Genomic DNA, 27,362 nt, shown 5'->3' with positions numbered 1-27,362 from the left:
TACTGACTGTTGGGGCCAGAGAAAAGGAAGGGATGGCCCGGTTTCTTGCCTTATAACCACCAGTGCGTGTTACCTGGCATCGCAACACAGCAGAAAGAAATTGGGCTATGATGATCTGCTGATCCTTGGCCTCCCCTTGAGTGGAAGGAGAGACCTTCCCTCTGCAGCAGCCCCAACGGAGTCTGCTTTGACTACATGCTTCAGAGGCAGAGGCTGCCCTCTGGGAGAGAAATGCAGGAGAAGGCAAACAACGCAGAAATGAACATGACCATGGTAACTCTGAAGAAACATAACTATAGGCAACACAAGATCTAGATCTAATCCATTTCAGCTATTTAGAAGTAACAAGAACCCACCGTCCTGTACAGCTTATCAGCACCCTGAGCGTACAGCATTATGGAACCTGCTCCACAGGGATGGCAGTCCCAAACATCAAGTGGAGGCCATGGGTGGGCAGGCAGGGAATTGCAGATGCCTGGGCCTGGTAGCACAGCACGGGAACCATTCTGTTGGCTTGAAAGAAATCTGGCAGACTATCCCACTGGGTTACCTGTTTTCTCTGTTGCATTACCTGTCCTCTGGAACCACTCCCTGAGATCTGAACAGCCCCAGCCCTGCCTTTCTTAAGCAAGTCTTGAAAAAATGGGCTCCTCTTCATGCTGGGCCTGGGTGGTTATCGGGCCCCTTGAGGTCGGGCACTGAATGGGAAAGGGGTTTCTACTGTTCCCTCAGGGCGACTATCACCTTTCTGGATCCTGTGAGTTTTCTTTCTTTTTTCATTTGTTTTGGAGTTGGGTGGTTCTAGAAAGATAATTGATCAATCAAGGAGCAAACAAACACCATGTCACCTTCAGAAATGCACATAAATCTGTCCTTAGGACTGGTGTTAAGAAAAAAGATAGAAGAATATACTTAATCTTGGTAAAAAAAAAAAAAAAGGATACTACCTGTGAGAGATGATGGTGATCCAACGGGTGTTGAGGGATTTGAAGGAAAACTACTGCTAGTGTGGTCAGGAGAATAAATCTGAAAGAAAAGAAAAAAATACAATCTAAATGTAGCCATTTGAACTATTTGATATGCTGGAAACTATACACACTAGGAAAAATTCAGTTGAACAACAATTGAAGAAAATAAAATGCCTAGAAATATTCAACCTGGTAACTTCGAAAGCTTTATCAATATAACTGTAATTCACTGTGATTCTCTCCCAAAATGCAGTTCCCATATCCCTTGTACAATAGTTTCCATTGCTACTATAATCCTTAAATAAATGCACACCTGACTAGCAACAAAATATGGGAGATTTAAACAAGCCCCAGGATAAATCTGTGCATTTCACTTTCATTCACTTAAAAAAGGCAAAGTTCTCGGAGGATATATAATCCTGCAAAATACTTTATTGCTTGCCATGCAAATATACTTCTTTCTACATGGAAGAACAGACCTACATATTGATTGCCATATGCAAAAGCAAAAGGAGATTTGAAATCAAAATAAACCCTGATGGGTAGATTAAAAGTACAATGTTTCTGTTCAGACCTGCTAAAATGGGATATGGTGTTACCAATGATACTGTGATGGAATGGTGTTATGAAGGCCATGCTCAGGGAGATAAGCGTTTCCTTAGCCCCCAGCAGGAGCATGGGAATTTAAGAAGATGAGACTGGCACCACCCTAAGGAATTCACAGTGTTGTGGCTTGCTGGCTTGGGAACTTAGGTTCAGTCTGGAGAAATTTCTGTCTTGAGGTGGAAGCTAATAAATGCAACAGAACTGTATTTGCACTGTCTCGTTGAGTTCTTTGGGCTGAGCCTGACATCAATCTCTGATACAGTTCTGTTGCGTTTATTAGCTTCCACCTCAAGACAGAAATTTCTCCAGACTGAACCTAAGTTCCCAAGCCAGCAAGCCACAACACTGTGAATTCCTTAGGGTGGTGCCAGTCTCATCTTCTTAAACTTCCCATGCTCCTGCTGGGGGCTAAGGAAACGCTTATCTCCCTGAGCATGGCCTTCATAACACCATTCCATCACAGATACTTCCATTTCCCTCACTTGGCTGTAGGAGGGATTCATTTCAATTAATCACAAGTTAATATCTCATACAAATCCCATTAATTAGTAAAGAGAAGGTAGCTTCATAAATGAAGCCAGCTTGTTTCCATTATCCACAGTTAAGGCTGACTAGCTTGTCCAAGACTGGAGAATACAGCAACTTTAGCTAATTAACACCAGAAAGAAAAGCTTGAATATTTCTCCCTACCCTCTACTGAGGAAGAGGACGGAATGTGCAAGAGGTGATGATGATAGGGGGCAAGGTAATTTTAATTTCCAGAGTTAGAAAAAGATTATTAATCTTCTTGGAGGTATCTGTATCTCCTAACCACTGGCTTTGTCTATGTTATAAAGTTTTTAAGACAACATCTAGAGCACCTCTGTTCATATTTAACCAGATGTTTCTGGTGGATAACAACAACAACACCTGGCTGTCTGTGCGACCAACTATAAAAATAATAATAAAACTTGTATGCTGCCTGACTCATGACGATTCTGGGTGGCTCCCAACAATCAAAGAATAACTAAGGCTTCCTACGAGGCTCCAAGGCTCATTTTCTTACAACAAACAAAAGACAACTTTTTCTTGCTCCAGGTTGGTTCCAATGCGCTCTGCTCAAATGCAGACAGCTTCTTACCAAGACTGCAGCGCCAGGCTCTGAGCTGTTAACACAGGGTCTTAAGTACTGCAGCGCCCATTTCATGCTGCTAGCAGCACTGGGCCTCAAGCAACAAAAGCCATTCAAGAATCACTTGGAAAAGTCAACTTCCCAACCTTTTCCTCTCTTTTGTTCAGGGACTATGAGCCCCTGAGCTATCTAAGCTGCACAAAGGCCGCTCTCTCTGGACTGGAGGTAGGAATTGAAACCCAGGTTCTGACAAAGAGACTCAACAACATTTAAAAAGCCCTCTGCTTTGATCTTCCTTAAATTAAAGACCAAGTGTTTTGATTTGGCATTAAACACTGACATAAACCAGATGCTTCTCCCACCATATAACCCCCTATGGGCACAATCTTAAGGGTTATTGTTTGGCAAATGTTCAGGGAGACACATTAGAAATGGCAGAAATGCCCAGATTTTCTTTGCTTTCTATCGACACTAGTTCATTATCCAAACCAATGTATAATCCGCTGGGCTTTGAGAGCTTTGTGTAAATACTTTCGTGTACAATTCTCTTTCTTTCCTGCTCTAAGATTAGGACTGCAATTATCCTGGCTTAAATCTAAAATAAAAGGACCTTTGCAAATGTATTATCTGACCTTTCTTCTTTAACCATGAAGTATTTTGTAAGTTCTTTAATATTTAGACTCAGAAACAAGCGTTGCATCCTGTTATTTCACAGGGCTTCATTTTGTTTCACATGTAAACCCTTTTTCAAAAAAGCACCACGCCAGACCCAATCTTATTTTTGCTATTAATGGCAACATTTAAAAGGAAGGGAAAGGCAGCATCTTTACAATTTCAGGATGGTTTAAGTACTACATCAGAAAAGTTAAAAGCAAAAGAACAAAAGTAGCGAGATTCCTTCACTCATATTCTTCCTTCCTCAAGAGTAGCGGAGAGCAGCATACGCATATCTCCATGTTCCACCCAGGAAAGAGCAGGCCATGTGGGTGGAAGTTGAGGGTTGCTAGGGTGCTGGCTACAGCAAGGGCTGATGAGGCAGATGGGCTCTCTCTCTATCAGCCAAGATGGAATATTTATGAATTGACTTGCTTACTCATGCAGCAACGGAGCAACGAGAAGGTGGAGGGCTTCATTATCACAGCCCTCAATCTTTCTTCCAGTTACGCAAACCTGCTTGGTTATCAGCACGCAAGATACCTACAATCAATTGTGCTGCTACATTAAACTCCTCTCTTCTGCCCCTCCAACTAGTTGTACCCTTTCATACTGGACTCTTACTAAACTATAGCTGTATTCAAAGTTATAGATCAGCAACTTTTCCAAGAGGATCTGCCCTTTCTCTGAGTAGCAAGTGGGCAAATCTTAACAGTCACTCAGGGAGAGGGATTAAGACCTTAAGCCCCCTTCCTCCCACTTCTTTCTGAAAGGGGCCATCTAATAAAACTGGCTCTTGTGTTGAGTGAACCAACCCAGGGAGGATGTTTTGTTAAAATGACTTTGCCAAGGAAAACTTTAGTGCAGAGCTGCTACAGGCAAGGTAGCTGAAACACTCAACTAAAGCATATTCCATGCAGTTCATCACATAATGTATTTCTCATGATGAATTTAGCTGGGAACTGTCAACAATTGTAAAAAGAGCCTTATTCACCCTAGTAAATTGCACCCTCCCAGCAAACACTTAATACATAGTTTAAATATATACATCTATCACACTTACGTGGTAAAAACCTTGCGACTACAGATGATTTTCTTAACCTCTGGACAACAAACAGCTTCCCTGTGCGCTATGCTCCTCCATTTTACCAGCCACTACCAGTTGTAGATCTAGAGTGGAGTTTTTGCAAGGGTCATGGCTTACATATAAACTGCATTTAAGAAACAACCTTGAACTGAAGAGGTCTCCAGACGTCTTTGGAAACCCACAGCCTTCAGCAATGCAATTTTACTATACATATTTATTTAATCAATTTGTCTTTTGCTTTGGGTCTTGCATCTTGTTTTCCACTACTCCCTGTGTGCATTCCCCTCTGTCTGCATAGGCCTCTATCAGTGGAGAAGAGAGGACTCCTGCTACTTTGGAATCTGGAGACTTGTGTAACTGAACTAACCTTTCTGTTCCAAGAAGACGAGTTCTGTGGCTATATCTGCATGCACTGCACCTGACCAGAGCTTTATGTGTGAATGGACGCTTGAACACCAGTCACAACTTCAACGGATCCCGTTTGTTTACACAGTAAATGTCACTCTCAAACCAGATCACACTGGGGTTGCCTTGCCACAGACAATGTACACAAATTCTGATCTTGTTCACTGATATCCACTTGAGGCAATCAGAAAGGCAAGACTTTGTATATGGAGTTTGTGTCATTCATATGATTGTTCCACATACAATTACTTACAGAGGCCAAAGCTTTTCCAAGGGCATCCCCAGTCTGCGAACTTCCAGCAGGATTCCCTCTATTAACTATAAAGAAAAAGGCAACACGATATTGATGCGGTGCAGATGATGAAAACAACATGCCAGTATTTAACAGGACTAAATGACTTCCAGAGCAAAACTGGGGGAGAGGAAGAGAGAGATCAAAAAGGGATATTGGGATTTACCTGTGAATTGCTGTTCTCAGTGGGGCCTTCATTTTGGGGAAAGCACATCCTCTTAGTTACAGGCAAGGTTAGTTTGCAAAGATGCTAAGAGAAGGGGCTTTCTTCAAAGAGTGCCAGAAAGCAAACTTTCCCAACCTACAGCCAATAATAGAGCCCCAAAGCATCCACTGAATTAGTTTATACAGAAATGTATTTCTGCCTTCTGCCTCCAGTACACGACTCAGACCAATGTAGTAAGACCAATGGAATACAGTGGTTCCAGAAGTCCCAGAACTTGGTGAAACGATGGGCCATCACCTCCAGCGTGCTCACCTATTCTAACCCATTTTGAGTTGTGCCATGGATCACTGTCTGTTTTAGGGAGTTAGGTAGGCAGACTGCCCTATCCCAGTCTTATTAAAATGCAAATCCAAACATTATTTTCTCCAGTGGTACAGGGCTAAGACAATATTCATATCTGGGATTTAAAATGCAATGTGTCTCTAAGATAGGTCTTACATATACTCATTTGCAACCTTTTCAAATGCAGCATTGTCATGCTTTAAAAATGCATGTCAGTGTGTCAAGGCAATGACTTGATTGTTGAATTCAAAGAGGCCTCGCAGCCCATTTACTCCAATCCCCAATCAGTGCAGGAGACCCAAATCTAAAACATCCTGAATTTCCCTGACAGAGTAACTAAAATGACTACATGTTATGAGGAATGGACTTTGATGTCCTTTAGAGAAGTCTTACCCCTGGCCTGGAAGGGGTAAGACCTTGAGGCGTTCTCTCTCTGAGCCATCTGGCAATGGCAGAAGCAGAAACTCTGACCTCGGTGAGGACATCAACCTTGCAGTTTCTCTGTGAATCTTAGTTCTGCCTATAAAGAATCCAAGGGCCCTTCAAACGCCCAAGTTCTGCTGTACCCTTCAGGTGAGGGAGATTAGAAGATTGGTAGTGGCATGTCCAAAATCTATGGAAAACAGAAGTAACTTTAGGTCTGAATGCCAGATCTGGCTGCAGCATTTAATCTTTATGAAAGAGAAGGTTGATTAACTTAGGCAAATTCAGGGTCCTGGATATGGGCTTCCTACAGAATGGCCACTGTGGGAAGAGAACGCTAGACTAGATAGGTATGTTCCTGTTTTCAAAGATCTTCAGGCAAAACGTCCACTTCTTTTTCTTCCAAGTCGTCTGTTTAGCCACTCTGAGATAATGATCCAATGTCGAGAGACACGGTCCATCTTCATTGCTGATGTTTTTCTGAGGTGAGCAATGTGTGTGCTTGTGTACATGAACGGGTTCCTCTCTGTCTACAGACCCAGTTTTGCTGTCTGCCAGGCTATCAGTGCAAATGAGAACGAACATCGAAGCTGCTGGGGCGATCCGATCCTCAAGGAGCGGTCCTGCAGGGCAGTATTGTTCAAGCTAGGAAAACACAACTGCCCAACCAACTCTATTTAGCCCAAGACTACCACACTGGTACCCTCATGCTGGGTAAGCACCGCACAGCATTTCAGGATGACGTTTACACAAATACATAATTTGGAACAGCTGAGTTAAATTACCCAGCCAAAAACACACTGCTTAAAACAACAAGAGTTCATCACTGAGGCCGATGAGTCCTCAGATTCTTTTTTTTTTTAAAACACATATCTTTTAGAGAAATCGTGGTAACTATTAAAAGGACTTCAGAATCACCAATCAAAGTGCACAAAACACACACAATCCATGAATAAACTGAAATGTCACCTGAATTAGATCTCCTAAAAATCTGGGATTTTGGGAAAAATTGAGCAAGGAAGAGGATGTTTGCTTGTTAGTTAAATGTACATTCTTCCTGAATAGAAGTCATAACCATATTGCAACTACCATCAAGGATAAATTATTCCTGGTCCAATCACTGTTTAAAATTTGTCTATCGTGTATTTATTTTGGAGCAGTGCAGAAATAATGTGCAGATCAACATATAATGCCATCCAAGATCCATCACACCGGCTTCGTGAATGGATCCACAAGCATGAAAAATGTTTTCTAGGCTGTGCTCTCAGAATGGAGACCAAATTAAGAGAGATCTGAAAAGACTCCAGTCCAACTCTGAAAATACCAACATCCACCACATGAACCTTTCACCTGACTAATCCTCTTTACAGTTTTAGCAGATAATTATACTGTCACAACTTAACCGTCTTCAAGTCTAAATGAGCTATAATTTCTATGAACAATTTCGGGACTCAAAAATCTTACCAAGCACGTTGGAATCTGATCCATTGACTGGTGGAGTATGAGAGGTGGCGGCAGCATATAAGGAGTTACTGCTACTGCCCCGGTGGAAGCTAGACATGGGCGGAAGACTGGTGCTTACGTCTGTTGGTGAGACTGAGTGAGGGGGGTAGCTCTAGGAGAAAGCAGAAACTGGAATCACAACACAAGGAGGAAACACGAGCGCCAATTTCATATTAACAAAATTCAAAGCAACCCCAAACTCTCAGCAAGTCAAAAAGATCACAGTGGTCACGCTGGGCTAAACCAAAGTTCATGAAGCAAAGGGCAGAAAGATGTCTCTGACAGCTGTTCCACTTGCCTCTGTACTCCACAATCAGAGGCGTATCGTCTCTGTGAGATTTTATGATTGGGCATCACAGTCAATGCCTGCTGCATGAAGGAGGAGGGCCAGTTTGGAGGAAACAGGAAACTCTCCTTCTCCATCACATGGAAATACTCCAGACCTGTAGGGTCCCCATCGCTCTGCAGACGCCTCTCCAGCTGTTTATCGTAACTGAAATTCAGAACCCCTCGGGATGCTGGTAACCAACTACAAAGCTTATTTTAACAGTTCTTAGTTTAGCAAGCTCAGATGTAACGGGCTACAGCATCCACACTTGTGAACAAAAGGAAAACATGAGCCCAATGCTCACAAAAGTTTCTATTAAAACCCTGAGATATCTGAATTGTGTGACTGTAGAACAAATATGCAACTCTAGATTTTTTCATTCTTGTGTCTGTAACTTTGCGCTTATGCTGAAGTTGTTTCTGTTGCTCAGTCATCCAGTGTAGAGAGCTCTCAATGATATGCCGTTATTGGCAAATTTGACTGTCGTGGAAAATATAAATAGTACCAAGCACCATATTCAAAACACATTCTAAGAAGTCTTCACTTTTCATATTCATATATTATAAAAATTCTGCTTGATGACTAGCCAGATTTTTTTTTTTTGGCATAATTTTAAGGCACCTTGACCAAATTGATAAGAATTACCTATTACAGGTAGTCCTCACTTAATGACAATAAGGATCAGGAAATTGGTCATTAAGTGGGGCAGCTGTTAAGCGAGTCACATGACCAGGCCTGATTTTATGACCATCTTTATGACAGTTGTTAAATGAATCACGTGGACATTAAGTGAATCCAGCTTCTCCAATGGACCTTTTTGCCGGAATTAACGACCATGTGATTCGGTTAATGGCTGTTTTAAAAAAGGTCACAAATCGCGATCACACGACCACAGGGGGTGGTGCAACAGTTGGTTTGCGATGGTCGTAAGTGTGAGTACAGGTTGTAAAGTAGTTTTTCCAAGGCCACTGTAATTTTGAACCATCGTTAAATGAACGGTCATTAGGCAAGGACTACCTGTACAGCTATGCAGCAAACTGGATTCAAAGGGGAAATGGATGATTCTGAACATACACGCACACATACACACTTGCACAAAAAGCCATGTTTGATTAAACTGAGATGCCAACAGGTGTCATGTATAGAGACAAGCAAGCTGTGAATCAACTTTCTCCCTACAAATCTGAATTGCTGCACAGCCCTATCGTGCCTGTGCAAAACCTACCATCTCAGGGGAGGATGCCAGACCATGTCTAAATACTAGAAACTCTTCTGGTTTGGGAGACTAACTTCCTGAAAACTCCGAACCATACCCAGAATGGTTGGTCTGTCATGATCCAGAGGAATTTCCCAGCCTTTCCATTATATACACAAACTTTCCCCAAATATCAGGCAGACCACTGTAAATGTTTATTTATTTTCCCACTGCCTCTGCTTTAACTGACTGTACAGGAACACATGGCATTGCTGCCATCATCATCATCATCATCATCATCACCATCTTACCAGGCGCTCGTGGGGGTGTCGACTGTTGTAACTACTGGAGGGCGACAGGTGAGAAGAACTTTCCAGTATTCCTCCATAACCCGATTGGCTCATTCCATTGGAGGGGCTCCAAAGTTCAGAAGCACTGTGGTTCCCATCTTTATTGTTTATTGTTTGATAAAAATAAAAGACAGAAGGCATGAGGCTTCTGGTCAGGCACAGCTATAAATCTCTACTCACCAGAAACTTACCCCTGCATTCAGGAACAGGCAAAGAGCAGACCTCCACAGGCTTGATAATGGAAGGTAAGAAGTGATAAATATGCAGAAGAGCTGCCTGCTGCAGAATACAGAAAGCAAGCCCACATATCTGTCTGCCCGAGGATTTCATTTTTAAGCTTCTTCCTCCCACCCTTTCAACTCAGTGGACTTTGGGCTCTTTTTTTCCCAGCCTTGGGCCTGGGAGGCACCTGCTCCAAGCGTACAAGATGGCTTCTCCTTCCACCATACTGGCTTCAACTGTTGGAGGAGGAAAGGATTTTTGATATATTACTGTCTAGCCATGTTAAGTTTGACTCTGGGTTATAACGTCACTTTTTTGGTTTCTGAGCCTTGCAGAGCAAAGCAGCATTTCCCAGAGAAAATCGAACAGGAATCAGAAGTCCAAATGCTTCAAGTACCTTCAGCGAATAGTCTGAAGCCTGTTCACCAGCCAAGGACAACCCAGCACCAAGCACACAAAAGCTATGGCAAAAGAACAGAGTTGGCACATTGTGTGACTGTCAGATCTTAGTTCCTTAGAGGAGAAACTGAAAAAAATAAGAAAAGGATCTGACAGTGGTGTGTGTCCCGGCAAACACAATTTCAGGGTCTTGGACTGGCCTTTTCAACTTGGTCTGGATTCATGAGAGCTTCTGCACAATTACACAACCTCTCTGCTTTAAGATGTATAGTAGTGACACCTTATTGCAGTAAGAGAAGCAATTGCCACAAGAAACCTCCTTGATTCAGGTGGAAACAAACCACCACTGTAAACCCAGCTGTTATACAAAGGATGCAGAACTGCAATTGTTGTTGCCACTGCTCTTTTAATTTTGTTTTACCTCACAACGTTCTGTATTTTATGCTCACCTCCTCAGGAACATTTTTGCTAAGAAGCAGGTTAAACATCTGATTAAATTAATACAACAGACATGGGCTTAAGAATCCAGAAAAAGGCAAGCCAGCTGAGATGACCTCCTTCAGCCACTGAGAACAGTGATGCTGTTGCAGTTATTCCATAAGGGGTAGGGGGGAGAGGTCATAAAGTGAACGGGAGTGGGTTTGGATCAGCTGCTGAGCTGGCGCATTGTGAACAGATGCTGTGCCTCTACAGCTTCATCAACGTTCACCTCGCCTACTCAGGACAGAACAGACAAGCCCAACTGTCAATATAAACTCTGCTAATCAGATCTAGTTTAAGGCATGCCTTTCACATTTCACATCCTATGAATATCATGATACTCTTAACTTCAGGCAGCATAAACAAAATAAATTATGTTAATTATATTCCCCCCATATTTTTTTGGTTATTAATGCTATTTATCAGCAAAAAACGTTCTTACCTTGTAAAAAGAAAGTGCTAGCAAACATACTGCTTGGTGGTTTAGGAGATGGATAACTTGGAGATTCTCTATTAAAGTCATCTGAATTAGGAGAAGGCGCATAGACCTAAACCCGTGACACAAAAGGGAGAAAAACACAAATATATAACAGCTGAAAGGGTCCAGTCATAATCAAGTGGAGCTTAAAAGAACGAGAGAAGCACAGCAGAATATGAAGTCTCCAGTCTCCGAGTGGAGAACTTCTGGGAACTTCTTCCTGCTCTCTTGGGATGCTAATTCAAGCTGGCAGAATGAGAAAAGCTAAAGGGATGACTCTGCTGAGCAAGCACAAAATCTTTCACAGCGCTTAAAATGTGAGCAATTACTGAAATTTACAGTAACAGGGGGGGAAAAGACAGATGATCTTGAGAAGGGCCTTGACAAGCTGGAACAACGGGCAAAAGCCAATAATAAGACTTTCTGGGTGTCTTGGTGGATCACATACTAAATATAAGCCTTCAGGGTGATGCAGCTGCAAAAGAAGATGTAATCCTAGGCTTTATCAATAGCAACATAGAGTCATAATTCCTCTCTATCCTCTGTTATTCAGGCCACAGCTAGAATACTGCATCCAGTTCTGGGCATTGCATTTTAGGAAGGATACTGACAACATGGAGCATGTCCAGAGAACAACTGAGATGAGAAGAAGCCAGGGAGGAAAAATCCATGAGGAATGGTTAGAAGTGCTGGGTGTGTTTAGCCTGGAGAAGAGAAAGCTTCAGGGAGACCTGATGGCTCTTTTGAAGTACCTGAAGGGTGGTCATAGGCTTTGCAAAGTCATTCCAGAAGACAAAACAAAAATAAAGAGCTTAAATCACAAGGATGCAGATTTCAGTTGCATATCAGGAAAAATTCCTAATGGTAAGAGTAATTCAACAGTGGAACAGACTTTCTTGGGAGGTGGTAGACAGACTCTCAGTCACTGAAGGGGTGTATGGTAGTGGACGAAGCTGCGGATTCCTACATTGGACAGAGGGTTGATCTAGACCCACTCCTTTAAGCAAAATCTGAACTAAAAGCAACTCAGTTTTGTTTTCACTTCATTTCTAGGAGACACAGAATGTACCTATCCAAAGAAGAGCATAATCTCACATAAATGCAGGCAGAATGACTTATACCAGAATTATCTGTTCTAAGTTTCAATTGGCAAAGCTTTACAAGTCCAGAAAGGCTTTGTTTGCTGGCATCATGAGCTGGTTTACTGCACCTTTCATAGTTAATCGATTTATACTTTGAAAGTGAATCCAACTGACTTTTTGAACAGAAGCATAGTATTCATCTATAATAAATGGCCCACCCCCCCTCAGAGTTTTAGCTTATAGAATGTTTGTTAAAATGTTTGCTTGTTAACATGACTCAGCAGCAACCCACTCCCACTGTCAACTGGCTTCATCAGTGCCATGGGGACATTTTCCTTCTAGCTACTTAAAGAGTGCACACAGATTTATCCCATATTGCCCAGAGAGCCAGACTCTATTCAGCCAACTTCAAGGATATTTTGAAACTTCTTCATGGTGGCCAACTACCAAGGAGAGGAGTGGGAAATACATGCTCCTCTACATATTGCGACACTGCAGCTCCTGGTGTGGCCAAAGGTGGGGGGCGGTGCCATAACTGTAGATCAGCAATATCTGGAGGGCCAGGTCTCCACTCAAAGGTGAGGGGGGTGCACTTCCTTTTGTTAGAGGTCTTCAAGCAATGACTGGAAATTGTCTGGTAGGGAGGAGTTCAGAATTTCCTAGACCACCTTGTCCGCAACGCCCCCCTCAGTTCTCCTGTGTTCTTCTCAGCCTTGTTTTCAAGCCCCAAGATGCCTCAGTCTACCTCCCGACCAGGGAACAAAGCACTGCGCTGAAGAAATCTGGGAATCCAAAGGCAAGAGAAGGGAAGAAACTAGACTTATTTCAACAAAACTGAAACAAGCATGTTCTCAGCCTCCACTGCCCACTGCAAACCATTCAAAATGCTGCCAGGTTGCTTCTGGCTAATTAGCATTTGAGTAATATGCTTTGCCACCGGGCTTTGCCTAACAGCTGCTCTGTGCAAACTGGTGATCCTCAGCACTGAAACGCTGCTTCTCTTTCACTTGCTTCCCACCCCAGGGCTGCGCTGGCAATGACAGCATCGTCCTCTCCATCAAAATGCCCAGGGCCATCTCCCTCTTCTGATTCCGGCCTTGTCACTGTTTCTATTTAGGGAGAAAATGTGATGTACCCCTACAATTCTTCTAGCCTTTCGTGCTACACAACAGACACAGTTGCCAGAACGATCTTCAATTGAGAAGAATGAATAAAGCTGGAAGATGCTATGTAGCAAGTGCAATATTTAATACTGCAATATGAATTAAAATACATGTGTCTTTCATAGGCATATCAAACCAAATGTTTTGTTCTGATAATTCTCTACATAAAAGGCATCTACTGTAATAAATAAATCTGTCTATGGAATATAGGTAGTCCCCAGCTTAAGATCAAATTCCATTCCCAAGGTCTGTCCTTAAGTCAAATTTATGTATAAGCCAGAACAGTATGATTGTATAATACTGTATAAGTAGTATTGGGTAATGAACTCGAACCCTTGTGCATTTCACTCAAATTTGGCTACGATAGGCTCCGTTCTGAACTCTGGGTCGTCCGTAAACCGGGTGTTCTTAACCCGGGGATTACGTGTACAGAACTGACTCCTAACTTCTTTTATGAATAAAAACAATGCACTAGATCTATTAAGAAAAAGAGCGGGGAAAGAGGAGGAGGAGGACAGATGCCATTAATTTTAAGAATTCAAAATTTGTATTTGAGGGTGGCAACCCCCCCCTTTTGATTCTATACATAATGTCTGCTACAATTCATAGGAAACATGCTGGTACTAAGCATGTGTTATATGAGCATGCACATAATACATGCTACTCCAGGGTTTCAGGAGTTGGACTACGTTAGCTGAAAGAAACAACCCTTGCAGTCCCTCTAGTCATCACCTGCCACTAAACGGCCCAGCAGGAGAAATGGTTTTAAAACGTTTTAAAAGCGATGGTTACAAAAATGCCAGACTTAAAAATGATCTCTGAATGATGCTCCACTGTCCTTGGAAACAGCCATGAAGTTCTTTTTCCATATTCCGAACAAGGAAGATGGGAAACTCTGTGCAACTCTGTTTTTACAGACCTCTCGCTTAATAAAAAGGATAGAAAAGAACAGCAGAAATGCTCCAATGGAGCACAAAAGTTGATAGAGTTTCACCATGTTCTTAAACAGAGCCTACACGCTTCCCTCCCCAATGCAGTGATATCAAGCTGCACTTCTTTCAGTCTGGATTTTGAAGATCAAAGATTTTTTGCGGCAAAACACAACTGATGTGGTCTCAGACTTCATTCAGTCCAGATGTTGGGAAAAAGTCTGCCAATTCTACAAAAAAAAGCAAGTTTCCTTTGTTACAGTGAGAACCACACACAAATGAAAACCAGGTCTCTCAAGTCATTTGATCACCTGCAGATGACTGTCAGTTTTCCCCCCCTCCCTGGTTAATCACAGGTTTTATTTTATTTTTTGTTCCTTCCTACAAACAAAAATGTAAAAGCACAAGAAAAGGCTTACTGAGATGGTGAGATTAAACAGTCTGCAAGTAACCAGATCCATGCTTAGTACTACAATTTGACCAAGACGGTATTTTAGATTTTCAACATTTCAGATACAGGCTTAGCAGAAGCCCCAATCCAGCACAAAGTAACCTTCAGTGTCCCTTGTGCTCAAACTTGACTTTTCTGTATCTTCATGGGCTGAAGAATGCAACAGCCAGCTTGGCTTGCCAAGATCCTCTCTTTCTCACATTGACAAGAATGCCTGCAGAAACTCCTTGGGCATCCAGAGTGCCACGCAGTTACAGATAGGCAAATACCAGGGCAATCACGCCTTCAGTAAATCTATTGTGTTTATATATGTGCGTGTCTGTAATCCTTTGTTTGGTAATTTAGAAAACAGTATATGTATTACTTTTCTTTTCACATTTGGAACAATTCAAACATGAGAAGAGATGAAGAGCTGCTGGAATAGTGGACAGAGGATGTTCCTTCCTGCTTCCCCATCCCCATCCCCAAAATAATACTAAAGGCTGATTCATATGTCAGTCTTTCTACATAGAATTGTCAGAGACAGTCCTCACACAGCTGTGCAAGGTTCTTTTCCTATAGAAGCCAATAGATTGAATTATTTTCCCAAAATTGTACTCATCTTTGTGGTACTTGCTCATAGTGAAATACAGAGTTATAGCTTGTTTTTCTGTTTGAAACAATGAGAAAATCTATCTTACGTGAAACACACTTGGAGAACTAACAGTCACAGTTAGATGACCTTCTAAATCCTTCAGGTCAGGAGGAGGAGAAAGCTTGCTATTACCCCGTGCCTGATCTGGCACAGGGTAGCCTATTCCCATCAGTAGCTGGTAGAATAAGGGAGAGAGTTGGGAGGGTGTGTGTTAATTATGGTTCTTCTGGGTGGCCTCAGTGCTGCTATTCAAGTCATTTCCCAGAGCACCACAAATACCACTAAAGTCTTCCTCCCACAGCTTGAGTGGCTCAACATTTTGTTTGAATAACACTAATCCAATTGTCCAGCCAATCATAAATAGAAAGTCCAACTTCCTGGATTTTCCCCAAACTCTCATAAGCTCCCAGGAACGCTTGGTCTCGTCAACCTGAGTGTTCCTCCCTCTTGAATGCAACTTCCTGTGCTGCTATGGAAAGAGAGTGATAAATGTGATTATCACTGGTGGAGGGGAGAACGATGAGAGAACAAATCCAACACTGCTGCATGTATGGACTTCCAGATTTCCAACCCAACACTGATGTGAGCTATGTGCACGGGGCTTTCTGCTGTTTCCCATAAGACACAGAGTACAACCCCAAATGGATTAGTTTCCTGCCAGGAGAAAGAAACAAAAAGACCTGTCATTTCAAGAATGCTCACCATCTGTAGTTTCTCCTGACACATACTACTGGCTTTATTGTGCTTTCATAGTTTTAGTGACTTGGAGAAGACTTTGGAAACCATCTTATTTAAGTCCCTCCTCAATAAAAGGTGTGCCATGAAGAATACTACTACAGCAACTTTGACAGATCCATTCAACTCATGATAGCTTTGTGTGTTCTGAACTATTCTGAAAACAGAAAATGATATATACGTTCAAGTTATAAATCAATGCTGCCGTGAAAGTGAAAGTTATTATCAGGTTGATAAGACCCCACAGAGTCCACAAAGACACGCACTATTTTAATTCTAAATAACGTAATATAAAGTTGTTAATGCACACACATACACACACGTCAACTTCATTTAACCAGAGACTCATGGCATGTTCCAGACTAATGGAAGCTTTCACAAATGACTGTCCATCAAATGCAAGAAATTTTATTTTCAATTAGCATGTACAAAAAACAACATAAATAATGAGGTGAGAGGGAAATAAAATGCAAAAGTTAGTAGTGAGATGATTTGCTAATGACACAAAAGTATTAATAATTAAAAAGGTACTGCCAATGATCATAAAAGCAAAAAGATTGTCCAAAGGGGAAACAGAAATTAGAGAGGCAAACATATTGTTGAGACAGTAGATAAAAAGGGTTTTCTCCCCCTATAACGATACTGAAACCTGAAGAGATAAAAAGAAGGAAGTCTTTCTTTTCATAGCACACAACTTGAAAATTACCATTACCGGAACTAATGGGCAACGAAACAGTTCTTGGAGGCTGAGGGCATTAATGGGCCCAACCACGATGGCACATCGTAAGAGCTCATATTGTATAGTGACAGTTAAGGTGCCAGAGTCGCACTGCAGAAGCCAAGCCTCATCCTCAGCCATGGAAGCTCCCAGGGTAACTCTGAGTCAGCCACACTCAACCACTCAGAGATGCTATTGGGAACGTTGGGAAGAGAGAGCACCATGTCTGCCACCTTAAGCTCCTGAAGGACACATGGGACCTAAATTCAATGCTTTGGGTCTTTGCAGCTTAAAAAACATGTATGAAGTATGATTTTGTCCCTATTCCTTCAAAATGTGCAATGCTTCTAATTATTTGGAAAAGTTAATTGGGAAGTAATTATTAAATACATTAAAGAAAATGCACATTAAAAATAAAATGGAACATATTAATGCTGTGGTGCCTTATTTCACGCTAACAGCCATATTCAGAATGAGGACAGATGTGACATCAGTCAAGGATGCTGGAGAGGAGCAATCGAGGTGCCCTCCCTGTTTGCTTCCAGAATGCAAGCCACTAAGCAAGCCTCGAAATGGCAGAGGGATGGTCCATGAATACCACCACATTCGTAGCTACCCTGGTCTTTGCGGTCCTCCGACAGAAGCACTGTGCATGAGCAGAAGGCTGATGAGAACTGTGATCTTTTCCGAACATCTGGGGGAAGGTCAAAGGCTCCTGCTGTCTTGGCCTCTGCCCAAATGAGCAGCTAGTCCCAAGACTCACAGCACCAGCAAGGGTGTCATCCTGAACTGGGCCAGGAACAGACCGCAGCACTCTGATACCAGTCCTACAGGACGGCAGCGAGAAGACCATGGCCCAAGGACTGATCATACAATTCTACCTTGATGCCACTAAGTATTAGGCTTGTAACATACTGTGCCATACACTTTAAAGATAGAAGAGGTTTTATGAGTACACACCGTATCATAAAATATACAGTACTGTTTGCACAGAGTCTAATGAAATTCTCCTATCCCATTTAAGCAGTAAAAAAAAATGATATAAACATGTATTATATAAAATCTAGAAATACATTTTTCTTTCTTTGATGGCATAGATTTTGGAATATTCCCTGTTCCAAACCAATATGAATACATATTATTTCATGCATCAAAATTGAAAAAGTGGGAATGTATCCATTAATTTTTCTAAAATCTTCTTAGAGAAAATGAAAACTTAACATTCTGTAAATGGGTAACAACAATAATAAGCTACAACATGTCCTAGTAAAACAATGAGACTTCTGCAAGAGTGCCACTATTTAACTATAGTTGTACAGAGCAGTCTTGGGGATGAAAATATGCCCAATGCTAGCAGGTAACATTTCGAAAGCCCTTTCTATTCCTCACACTGTACATCCTGTATTCAAAAGGCAAATATCTTCTTTTTCCAAGTAGTAAATGAAAGTGGAAAAGCAGCTCTGTCCAGAGATTAAATTGCTTTCCCTGAAATTCTCATTACACAACTAACCCATTTTTTAAAAAAATGCTTGATTAAAATCATGGCTATGATTTAATTGAAGACAGTTGAGATTTTTAATAATCTACTGAAAAATTTAAAAAAGAATAAATTATCAAGAAGTTTTCCTTGCAAATGTATTTCAGCAACTGTACTTTCACAGATAACTAAGGGAACATATTCCAGCCTTGTTCTTCTGCTGCAACTATTAAGAAACTTGTAAACCTCAGCTCCACTTTAAAGTCCAAGCCGGGTCAAGGAAAGCTACAGATCCGAACAATGCCGTACTCCAAAAAGCCAACTCAGCATTTCCCAACTCAACTGGCTGCCAGACTGTCACACATTTGGTTTATCACTGAACAGCAGAATCTGCTGATATGTAACTATAAATTAAAAGCCCTCTTTATTTAAAGTTCTGAAGCAATCTGTTAGCTAACTGGTAAAACGCTATGAACGAAGCGGTGTATAGAATTCAGATCCATTCTGAATAGTAGCTTCTCTAAGACATTAGAGTTCTGCCTCTCAAGGTAAAACCATGCTTGAATCATGGCAAAACAGAAGCCACGCTTTCCAATGATTTGTGCCATGAAATTAATGCCTCAGGATACCTTAGCTTTCTCCCACTCACCCCCAATGTTTAAATTACCGCATGAAGCCAAATGACCAAAGGGTCACACTGTTAATACCAAGAAGTAGACTTGTTCCATTTTCTAACTCTTCCAGTTCACAAAAGTCACTCCTGAACACTAACAAGCAGTTGCTAACAATTCTCCAGTCCTGCCACGTTTATGCCTGGAAATATTTCATAACATCAAAGCTTTCCCCTTCCCACAGAACAAAGGGAATGTTCTGGGCTGAAGAAAGAATAAAATCAATACTTCACACAAGCCATACAGTTTGTCTCTGGGAGATATGATTTTATTTCTCGGGTCAGCTTCCAAATTATTTCAGCAGAGGAGGGAAGGAAACAAATTCACATCTGTAGGAGTTTGAATTTCACTGGAGAAACCACTAAAGAGAACACGCAATTTCTCTCAAGTTGCCTGACACTAAGATGCATTTATAATGGATCTGAGATGTCATGAAGATGATTTGTCAATCCAGTACTCTTCAGCATTACACAGATTTGCTAAAACGGCTTCAAATACAAAGTTGGTCACACAACTCCAGTATCCAAGGATATTTCAGTCCCCTTCAATGAGTAGAAAAGACAATAATGTCTTACAATGTCTACAATTACATCTACAGATAGAGACTATCTGTAGATGTAACTGAATTTCAACCTCACTCTTATTTAAAATAATTTATCAGTGCACAAAGCTAGTAGAATGTTTAAAAGATTAAAGCTGAAATAGATTTTGCATGACACACTGCAAATGAAACTGGCTTTCATCTGTTTGTCTGAAACAAATTTTGGTATCAGACCCTGGAAACAAGCTTATGGTGGTGCAAGTTTGATTACATATCATGCAATAATCATACATGCAATTTACACCATAATAAGAATTCCCTACTTTAGAATCTTATGCTTCTGAACAGGGAGCATAATCATTCCCAGTTAGAATACGACAGAATACAATAGAAAATTCTTGGACATAAACATTAATTCAAATTTTTGAACAATATTACATTCATCCCCCACCACCCCAAAGCAGATGGGACCTGAAACGTATCTGAAACTCCAGACTGAAAAGAGCAGTCAAATTATCTAACAGTCCTTGGAATAATTCGAAGACAGCTCTGAATACAGCAAGGAGCTGGAAATACTGCTCACATCTTCAAACACACAGTATTTAACTGGCATCAGAACAGCATCTCTGAATCAATGGAAGACCTGCCAGAAAACCCACGCTAAGCTAAAGAACATTAGTTAAAGCTCATGCCAGCATCTGTACTGTGTGGCGGGTTGAGGCTCCCTTCCAACCATGCTGGGGATTTTGGAGACTGTTGGAACAAAAGAAGGAAAGCCTTACCGTTTTCCCACTGTAGTAATACATCAAGGAGGTGCTGCTCATTCCAGGTATCGGGTAAGCGCAATACATGCTTGCCTGAAAAATTATACTGCCTGCAGTCCCAAGGCCTGGTGCCCATCCAAGACATCAAATTCACCCGATGAAACACAGCAGTTCTTTGGGCGAGGGAAGCACATATGGATGTACTTGGAACCAATTTATGCAAAGTAGGACTGAACCATCTCCTACAGCAAAATGGGGTGGGTGCATATCAAGATAAATATGCTCCTCTGAAATGTTCTTTCAAATTCACCCCAGGGTGGTTTTGCAGTTTCAGCACAAACAAGGGATCTATTCTCTTAAGAATGTAAAAATTGCACTTCAGTTAAAAGAACATTAGACTCCAGCTAATCCCAGCCCCATTTTTTGTTTTGTTTTGTTTGTCTGAAACTCAAAAGCCTATAATGACACCACTGAGCAAGCCTTAGCTAGATAACCCTCTTGTTTTAACTAAATGAGAAAAGGGACCTCCTGACTTGGTGCACTTCTCTGTCAGCTGCTTCAACTTTTCCAAATCTATCACCCTTGCCTAGAAAAACTGAATTGTAGGCAGATAGGAGGAGAACCTAGACAGCAGAAAATGTATTAAACAATAAACTAGTCTTAATTATTTTTATATTTTAAAAACGCCTTTTAATCTGTTTTATGCACAGTATTAGTAACCTATTTACTAATAATAAAGTCAGCTTTTTATAGTCCCCTGACTGGATATTCAGAATGTAGTACTTTATTTCATGTGACAGGCAGCTGTCATTGTAAACAATTAGAAGTTATCAGAAATTTTTTTTTTTAATTTAACTGATAATTTTCTTATTTTTTACTTAAAACATGAACTCTCTAAAATTTAAACTCTAAAAATGAGAGATACACTGTGGTATAGTGATTAAGATGCTGCCCTAGGAGTGGGAGACCCAGGTTCTAGTTCCCCCTCAACTATGGAAGACCCCTGGGTCTTTGGGCCAGTCACGCTATCTCCGCCCAGCCTAATTCACAAGTTTCTTGTTTGGGGGGAAAATGTTCACTGAAGGACAGATGGGGTACAAATAAAATAAAGATGTCATAGGATCAGACAGCTGAATTGTATATTATAAATAGCCTCTTAGCAGCTGGAATCCTCAACTCAAGCACATAAATATTCACATAAACAGGCCACCTCTGTCTTAAGGTAGAGTCCTGGGGAACTTTCTTCATCCATCACACACAGAGGAGGACAGAAAGATGGGCTCAAGATATAGAACTAACCAAACATATTAAACAGATCGAGAACTTCTGCATATAGCACTACCCGATAAAAACTCTACAAACTGAAATATTATACTAAACAAAAACTATACTGATAATTTCAAGGTAACATGGAATGAAATAACCTTAGCACGAAGAGCAGAAGCTCTGCTTTCTTGGGCAGATTAAAAAAAAATTTTTTTTTTGACCAAATCTCGCTAGCACCAAATAAGAGGATCAATACAATACAGATACCTCCTCACAAAGGGTAGAAGCTCACTGTATTTCATTAAACACTTACCCACCCACCCAGAAAACTCCCTCCAATGCTTTTGAGGGCTTATGCATTCCCTGCCTGTTTCTCTGTCCCCACTTCCTCTCAACTCCCCTATGTCATGTCAAGTTTTAGATTATAAACTCCGTGTGGCAGGGCCCTGTATTCACCATGCGCTTTGAAAGCAATGTAAAGACAGAGAATGGCTTTCTTGCAGCAATTTATGTATAAAGGTCCTTTAAAAACAAGCAACAATTATGTATTGTCGAAGGCTTTCACGGCCGGCATACGATGGCTGGTGTGGGTCTTCCGGGCTGTGTGGCCGTGGTCTTGAAGTCTTGTTTCCTAACGTTTCGCCAGCACCTGTGACCGGCATCTTCAGAGTGCAGGAGCACAGACAGGAGCAGTCCTCTCTGTGCCCAGGGTGAAGTGACCCTTCTGTGGGTATTTATAGAGATCTGGGGGTGTGTGTGGTGTGGGTGGGGTTGGGTTACTGAGTGGCTGCTTGTTTTGGAGTCAGCATCTGTGTGTATTTTCCTGGGGATTAGGCAGGGTTTTTTCTTCTACTGAATTGTTAAGGAGGGGCTGCTGGGGGTGATTAGCAAGTTCATTGTGTGAACTGTTCACATGTCCTGGTGGTTGAGCTGAGTTCGTTGACCTTTTGCAGGCTGTATTTTTCAGGATTGGTAGCCAGGTTTTGTTGATTTTTAGACTCTCCTCTTTTTTATTGAAACTGTGCTGGTGTTTGTGAATCTCAATGGCTTCCCGGTATAGCCTGGTATAGTGGCTGTTGGTGTTGTCCAGTATCTCTGTGTTTTCAAATAGGATTTTGTGTCCAGTGTGCTTGAGAGCATGTTCAGCTACTGCAGATTTTTCTGGTTGCTGTAGTCTGCAGTGTCTTTTGTGTTCTTTTATCCTGGTATGGATGCTGCGTTTTGTGGTCCCGATGTATACTTGTCCACAACTGCATGGTATGCGGTATACTCCTGCAGTGGTGAGGGGATCCCTTTTGTCTTTTGCTGATTTTAGCACTTCTTGTACTTTTCTGGTGGGTCTGAAGATTGTTTGGAAGTTGTGTTTTTCCATCAGTTTTCCCATGCGGTCTGTGACCCCTTTGATATAGGGCAGAAATACTTTGTTGGTGGGTGGCTGTTTTTCTTCTTCAGTCGCATGTTGCTTTCTTGGTTTGATGGCTCTTTTTATTTCATTCTTGGAGTAGCCATTCGCTTGTAGGACCCAATTAAGGTGGTTAAGTTCAGAGTTTAGGAATTGGGTTTCGCAGATCCGATTGGCACGATCCATGAGGGTTTTGATAATGCCTCTTTTCTGACGTGGGTGGTGGTTGGAGTTTTTGTGTAGGTACCGGTCTGTGTGGGTGGGTTTTCTGTAGACTTTGTGTCCTAATTTGAGGTCTGGTTTGCGTATGACCAACGTGTCTAGAAATGGAAGTTGGCCATCCACTTCTTTTTCCATGGTGAATTGTATATTGGGGTGGACGCTGTTTAGGTGGTTCAGGAACTTCTCTAGGTCTTCTTCATCCTGACTCCAAATTGCGAAGGTGTCATCCACAAATCGGAACCAGACTGTTGGGGTAACGGGTGCGGTTTCTAAAGCCCGTTTTTCAAAATGTTCCATGTAGAAATTTGCTACGACTGGGCTCAGGGGGCTTCCCATGGCGACACCGTCCATCTGTTCATAGTACTCATTGTCCCATAGGAAGTAACTGGTTGTTAGGCAGTGCTGAAATAAGGCTGTGATGTCTTCTGAACTTAACCACCTTAATTGGGTCCTACAAGCGAATGGCTACTCCAAGAATGAAATAAAAAGAGCCATCAAACCAAGAAAGCAGCATGCGACTGAAGAAGAAAAACAGCCACCCACCAACAAAGTATTTCTGCCCTATATCAAAGGGGTCACAGACCGCATGGGAAAACTGATGGAAAAACACAACTTCCAAACAATCTTCAGACCCACCAGAAAAGTACAAGAAGTGCTAAAATCAGCAAAAGACAAAAGGGATCCCCTCACCGCTGCAGGAGTATACCGCATACCATGCAGTTGTGGACAAGTATACATCGGGACCACAAAACGCAGCATCCATACCAGGATAAAAGAACACGAAAGACACTGCAGACTACAGCAACCAGAAAAATCTGCAGTAGCTGAACATGCTCTCAAGCACACTGGACACAAAATCCTATTTGAAAACACAGAGATACTGGACAACACCAACAGCCACTATACCAGGCTATACCGGGAAGCCATTGAGATTCACAAACACCAGCACAGTTTCAATAAAAAAGAGGAGAGTCTAAAAATCAACAAAACCTGGCTACCAATCCTGAAAAATACAGCCTGCAAAAGGTCAACGAACTCAGCTCAACCACCAGGACATGTGAACAGTTCACACAATGAACTTGCTAATCACCCCCAGCAGCCCCTCCTTAACAATTCAATAGAAGAAAAAACCCTGCCTAATCCCCAGGAAAATACACACAGATGCTGACTCCCAAACAAGCAGCCACTCAGTAACCCAACCCCCCACTCCACACCCCCAGATCTCTATAAATACCCACAGAAGGGTCACTTCACCCTGGGCACAGAGAGGACTGCTCCTGTCTGTGCTCCTGCACTCTGAAGATGCCGGTCACAGGTGCTGGCGAAACGTTAGGAAACAAGACTTCAAGACCACGGCCACACAGCTCGGAAGACCCACACCAGCCAAGCAACAATTATCTTTAAAAATGATATTACACAAAGTTGTGCACCTATCACCTTTTCCTATCACTTGAAAAATAAAAGGGACATATTTTGTAACAGAATTCTCCACTTTTCTCACAATTCTCATGCATTAATGAGAAATTTCCAACTGTAAATTTCCAATTTACAAATAAAATACTAAATGGCAAAGATAAGATAAGCAGCTTAAAGCAACGCAACAGTGATCAATATTAGGAAAAAACCCACAAATTAAAAGTAGCAAGTTAAAAAAGCACATATAATGCTTTTGTAAAATAAAAGGTCTTCGCCTGTTTCCGGAACACCTTTAGCAGATAAGGGAGCCAGGTTTAGCCAGCCACCGCCGTTAAGAATAAAGGGCACCTTCAGAGGAGTCTGCAGAATGTGCAGTCTCAGTAACGATAAAGCAAGCACTGTGGCCTTACGCACATGTGCGATGTCATGATATGCATGCAAAAGGGGTGATCCCCCTCCCCTTCCATTACCATGGAAATACCTCAAGAGTTGTTTGGCATGCGAAGCTCCCATACGCTTGAGCCAAGTCAGAGAAGATGGCAACCGCTACTGGAGACAATGCACCAGGAGGAAAAACCTTCCTCAACTCTGGTGTCTCCTCTTCACAAGTTCGCAATTCTGCATTTGCTCCCATCGTGACGGAGACAGCATAGGGCTCTCCTTGTGTTCCTCATAAAGAGAGCAACAATGGACATACTGCGATGCCAAACAAGGAAAAGCTTGACTAAGGTAAGAAGATTATGGAGAAACTCCATTCACTCTTTGTCTCCAGCTCTACTGAAAACAATGGATAGGGTTCTGGATGTTAACAGGTATCCATGGGTGTGGAACTACAAGTCTTGAATTGCCCACTAGCAAGGATTTCCACAGGCTGAAAAAGGGCAGCTTATGGGAAATAAACACGTTCCTAAAGATAGAGGGTCCTTGAGGCACTCTAAGTTTTTTGTCTACTTTGTCCTGAGAAGAGCTGAAAATCTCTGGTTCAGACATGTTGGAACCCATACAAAGTATGGTCTCCAAAGGAGCCCACAGATCTACTCCAATGTGCGCCAGCACTTACACTCTGTCCCACAAATGAACAGCTTATGTGCTGCACACCAGTAGAGGGCAATAGTTAAGATGGGAAACTGGAACTGAACAGATCCTCAGCTAAGGAAGCTCACAACGTTGGGCCAGTCCTTGTCTCCCAGCAAAACCTACTTCACCAAGTTATTATTGCTAGGGAAAACTGGGGGGGAATGCTATATGTGCCTTGAGCTCCTGGAAGAAGGCAAGACATAAATCCACAAACAGTGTAAAATTTCGGGGGTCTGGTATCAGAGAAAACACACATATGCGTGTTTCTTTTATAAAATGTTAAGACTATTTTATAGCCTATATTTTTTGGGTGTTTCTCACCTCACCTCAAAATGTCAGGAAACCATGATACCATTTTCTGAGACAATGATTACTAGGAGGTGGTTCCAGGAGTTGTAAGAATTGGATTTGGGGGCCACAAGTCCCCCTAGGCCCTCAATTACCCAACTCTCAATAAGAAGAGATAATCAAAATCTTCCTGAAGGACACTCAGGTTTTTGAATGCACTTTTGTTAGCATCTGGCATAAATGAAAATGTCCTTCAGTTTTTCTGCAACATCATCTGGTGGATATACAGATGTGTGATTTCCACAAATGCCAACTTTTTTCTAAGCACAGGAGTTGAAGCTCAGCTTTCAGACCCTGTCTAGCAGCCAATATTCTAGCATGTGTGGTACCAAAGGAACACTGAGCCAAGTGCTCCTTAGCTCTGGAACAGGAGATGGCATTTTGCACAGAGGCACTTCAAATTCTACCCATCTGCTAATATACTGTTAATATTCATTATATCATATTGCAACATCAAAATACAACCATATCCATGTATACGATGAAAACTAAATCTAAAAATGTAAAAGGAAATAGAGCTCTCCTATAATCTAACTCAATTCCTTTAATAAACATTTCACCAATCCAGATCAAGATACAACTCAGCACATCACAGGAAGATGCAGTTTGAACTGTTTCCTGTAGATGGCTGTATAATCTAAACCTATTCCATAATAAGAATACTTTTAATGCCCTTGGCACATTATATTACTAACTTATATAGCAAGAGGTCTTGGCACACAGCATTACCTGAATGAATGCTGAAAACCCTTCCTAGCAAGTGAGCCATCCGGCAGTGGAGCTGCTTGGATCACACCAAGAGAGCTGGGCTGCCCTTCCCTGGATGCATTCAAGCAGACGTTGGACAGCCATCTCTCGGGGATGTTTGGATTCCTGCATGGAGCAGAAGATCACCCTCAATGCCCACCTCTGATTCTGCTTTAGAAACTTGTCCTGTATGGAGCTTTACAGCATGTAATGTGGAGAGCCACAAATACAACTGGTTTAAGGAGAAGATCTAAAAGGCAATAGCATCACTAACCCAAATGCTTCAGAGGATTTTAAACCACCCTTAACAGATCTGCACACTAAGTGATCCAAGGAACAGATTAAATGTCCCATAATATTTTACTGAATTATGGTGTATACTTCCTGTTCTTCAGGAAGAAGGACATGTTTCTGCAAAACCAAGACAGAAATGGGAGAAAGGAAATAATTATTTTTATATTTTAGTACCACTTATCACAGAATAAGAACAACTGTATGGGAAGAAAGCAATCAAGCCAAATCTTTAGAAACCTCTCTTTAATACCTATTATCTCCATCAGCTGATAAAATGCCCTAGTCCTTTTCTGAACAGTAAGTACTTCTCCAACAGAAAAAAAAGATGAATTCATGTTTAGTAGTTAGTTTAAGGCACAATCTACACAAGAGAATATACTGAGGAGTGACACAGCAGCGCTTCCCGTAACAAATTC

General features: G+C 41.7%; 1 protein-coding gene across 7 annotated transcripts in view; it reads right to left on the bottom strand.

The window, feature by feature from the left end:
- TCF12 (transcription factor 12) overlaps positions 1–27,362 on the bottom strand; it is a 94,674-nt gene that overhangs the window by 14,469 nt on the left and 52,843 nt on the right. For all 7 annotated transcript variants that reach the window (XM_088148216.1, XM_088148217.1, XM_088148218.1 and 4 more), the window contains 5 exons: positions 10,974–11,079; positions 9,392–9,528; positions 7,519–7,669; positions 5,085–5,149; positions 948–1,026 (listed from right to left, as the gene is read on the bottom strand). In XM_088148216.1, the coding sequence (XP_088004342.1) occupies positions 948–1,026; positions 5,085–5,149; positions 7,519–7,669; positions 9,392–9,528; positions 10,974–11,079 (538 nt within the window). The remainder of the gene's footprint in view (positions 1–947; positions 1,027–5,084; positions 5,150–7,518; positions 7,670–9,391; positions 9,529–10,973; positions 11,080–27,362) is intronic.

This window comes from Python bivittatus, unplaced genomic scaffold, assembly GCF_059951505.1.
Source record: "Python bivittatus isolate LINGU-HERP-01145 unplaced genomic scaffold, Pbiv_v1 ctg000530_np1212, whole genome shotgun sequence".
Classification (NCBI taxonomy): Eukaryota; Metazoa; Chordata; class Lepidosauria; order Squamata; family Pythonidae; genus Python; species Python bivittatus.
Note: the sequence above shows the minus strand (reverse complement) of the source record. Positions and strands in the feature narration are given on the sequence as shown.